General features: G+C 47.8%; 1 protein-coding gene across 2 annotated transcripts; it reads left to right on the plus strand.

Moving 5' to 3' along the window:
- The first annotated feature begins 407 nt into the window (after positions 1-407).
- On the plus strand, positions 408-2,197 carry Crygf (crystallin, gamma F). 2 transcript variants are annotated; one of them, NM_027010.3, is made up of 3 exons: positions 408-452; positions 534-776; positions 1,857-2,197. In NM_027010.3, the coding sequence occupies exons 1-3, from the start codon at positions 444-446 to the stop codon at positions 2,127-2,129; spliced, it is 525 nt and encodes a 174-aa protein (NP_081286.1). In that variant the 5' UTR covers positions 408-443; the 3' UTR covers positions 2,130-2,197. The 2 variants fall into 2 exon arrangements, with proteins under 2 accessions (NP_081286.1, NP_001347708.1); NM_001360779.1 differs by having other exon boundaries at positions 1,871-2,197.
- The last annotated feature ends 379 nt before the right edge of the window (positions 2,198-2,576 follow it).

Consider the following 2,576-nt stretch of genomic DNA (forward strand, 5'->3'; position numbering starts at 1 on the left):
TCAGCAGTACACCAGACTAAAAGCCTCAATCTCCTTGGGTCAGCAGATCCCATCGTTATCATATACTGTTATTCAAATTCTCTTAGTGTGAGAATTATAAACCATTTAACTACAATGGTTGACTAATTAAGCAACTTTATTTAATTTCAATTTCCCAGACAGGCATCATTTAAAGGCCCAAGCTACATCAAGTGACCCTTTTAATCAGGTCAGTGATTTGTCATCCATTCGAAAGCTCTGGAGTGTCTAAGATAAAACATACAATAACCCACACCTCCCCCATAGTCATTATATAGAAAAGAGAGGGAAAAAAAGTGCCCTGTCCCACTGCGGGCCCCTTTTGTGCTGTTCCTGCCAACACAGCAGACCTCCTGCTATATAGACCCTGCTCCCAGCCCCACACACTCAACAGCACCATCCCATCTGACCTGCCAACACCAGCCATGGGGAAGGTGAGCCCAGGGCATCCAGAATGTGGGGAGGGACTTGGGTCCAGGCCATATCAGGCCTCTGAGCCCTGCCTTGCCTTACAGATCACCTTCTATGAGGACCGCAGCTTCCAGGGCCGCCACTATGAGTGCAGCACCGACCACTCCAACCTGCAGCCCTACTTCAGCCGCTGCAACTCTGTGCGAGTGGACAGTGGCTGCTGGATGCTCTATGAGCAGCCCAACTTCGCAGGCTGCCAGTACTTCCTGCGTCGCGGGGACTACCCTGACTACCAGCAGTGGATGGGTTTCAGTGACTCTGTCCGCTCCTGCCACCTCATCCCCCACGTGAGTTTCTTCCTAGGGGTCACTGGCCCTCAATCTCACCCTGCCCCTGATCTAGCCCAACTTCGAGCTGAGGGTTAGAATATCTGCTACCTTCCTTGTGGGGGTTCTCTAGGTTTAGGGAAAAACAAACAAACAAACAAAAAACAAAAACGGCCCAAGCCTTTGAAATTTGAAAGCTCCTAAAATGGACCTGTAACAGGCTGTGAGAACTGCTTTTCAGTTTTCCTATTTAACAGAAATGGCTGAGAGTCCCTTTGGTGAGTCCTGGTCTGCCGGCCAGTGTAAAGATCAAATCTTGGCTGCATTACACAAGTCCTTTTGGAAGCTATAATAATTTGGATGCAAGGAGGATGGAACCTTACCGGCAGGTGTTCATTCCTCAAACTGTGTTGCTTAAGAGAATCCTTCCCAAAGAGGACTTCCGGTGGTGGAAAAGGACACTGGGTCAGCTGGGAAAAGGCAGGAAGCGAAGGAGGTCAAGAAAACACAGTAGGCAGGACAGGCAGCTTGAATGTCCATTGTTGTAAACGTTTTACTCTTTGAGCTGCACAGGCCCCCTGAGAATTTTTGACTTTTTCTTTTCGGTTTTATAAACCTGATTGGCCAGAATTTATTAGAGCTGAGGGTTAAATTTTATTCTTTAGTTTATTTATTTACATTTTGTTGCTGTTGTTTACATCAAGTTTCGGGATGCACCCACCCAAGGCTAGCCCCAAACTTCCTGTGTATTGCAGTCTGGCCCCCAACTCTGACCCTTGAAATCCTCCTGCCCCTGCCTTCGAAGGGCTGAGACTGGAAGCACGCACAGCCACAACTCCCTTTAGATGTAAATTTTGAGGTGATCTTGAGCTCCAAGTTTGAAAACAGGGCCTGAAACAAAAAGATAGGATAGATAGAAGGGTTGTGTGACTCGAACTTTGGCAGAATTTCCACCAATCTGTGACTTACACAGATGGCATGGATGACAGCCATTATTTAACTTTTTAAATTTAATCACCTTCTGCATAGAAGAGCTATTGGTAAGCTCAGCTCAGGTCATGTTTTCTGACGTCCCCTTGTCTGTTGTTCGCGGACACTCAGTCCACTTCTCACAGGATCAGGATCTACGAGCGAGAGGACTACAGAGGCCAGATGGTGGAGATCACAGACGACTGCTCCCACCTGCAGGACCGCTTCCACTTCAGTGACTTCCACTCCTTCCACGTGATGGAGGGCTACTGGGTCCTCTACGAGATGCCCAACTACCGGGGGCGGCAGTACCTGCTGAGGCCAGGGGAGTATAGGCGCTACCACGATTGGGGCGCCATGAATGCCAGGGTGGGCTCTCTGAGGAGAATCATGGATTTCTATTGAATTTTCTTACTCTGCCCTTTCATCATTTGGAAGTTAATAAAATATTTCCTATGTGTTCCATGCATTAATCGTGTCCTCCGTTCATTTTGGTCTCCTTGGAAGGGTGTAGCAAAACTGGCGACAGGAAGAATATGAATATTATTAAACTCCGTGGGGGTTGTGGGCTGAGCAGATGGAGTTCGGCCTCAGGAACCTGGGCTCCGATCACTCAGTAGCTATAAGTGGTAGGGCATGCCACATAGCATTTCCGTGCCTCGGTTTCCTACTTTGTGAAGACGGGAGTAATAATAGTCTTTTAATGAGAACTCATAGAACAGCTTCCAGGAAACTGTTATCAAAGCCATTGTCTGTGATACAGAAATGTAAACACGTTTAGTTCACATCAAAGCTTGGGCTTGGGCTGAACTCCCCACTGACCCACAGGATGGTTCCGATGGAGAAAAGGCC

Source organism: Mus musculus, chromosome 1 (genome assembly GCF_000001635.26).
Source record: "Mus musculus strain C57BL/6J chromosome 1, GRCm38.p6 C57BL/6J".
Lineage (NCBI taxonomy): Eukaryota > Metazoa > Chordata > Mammalia > Rodentia > Muridae > Mus > Mus musculus.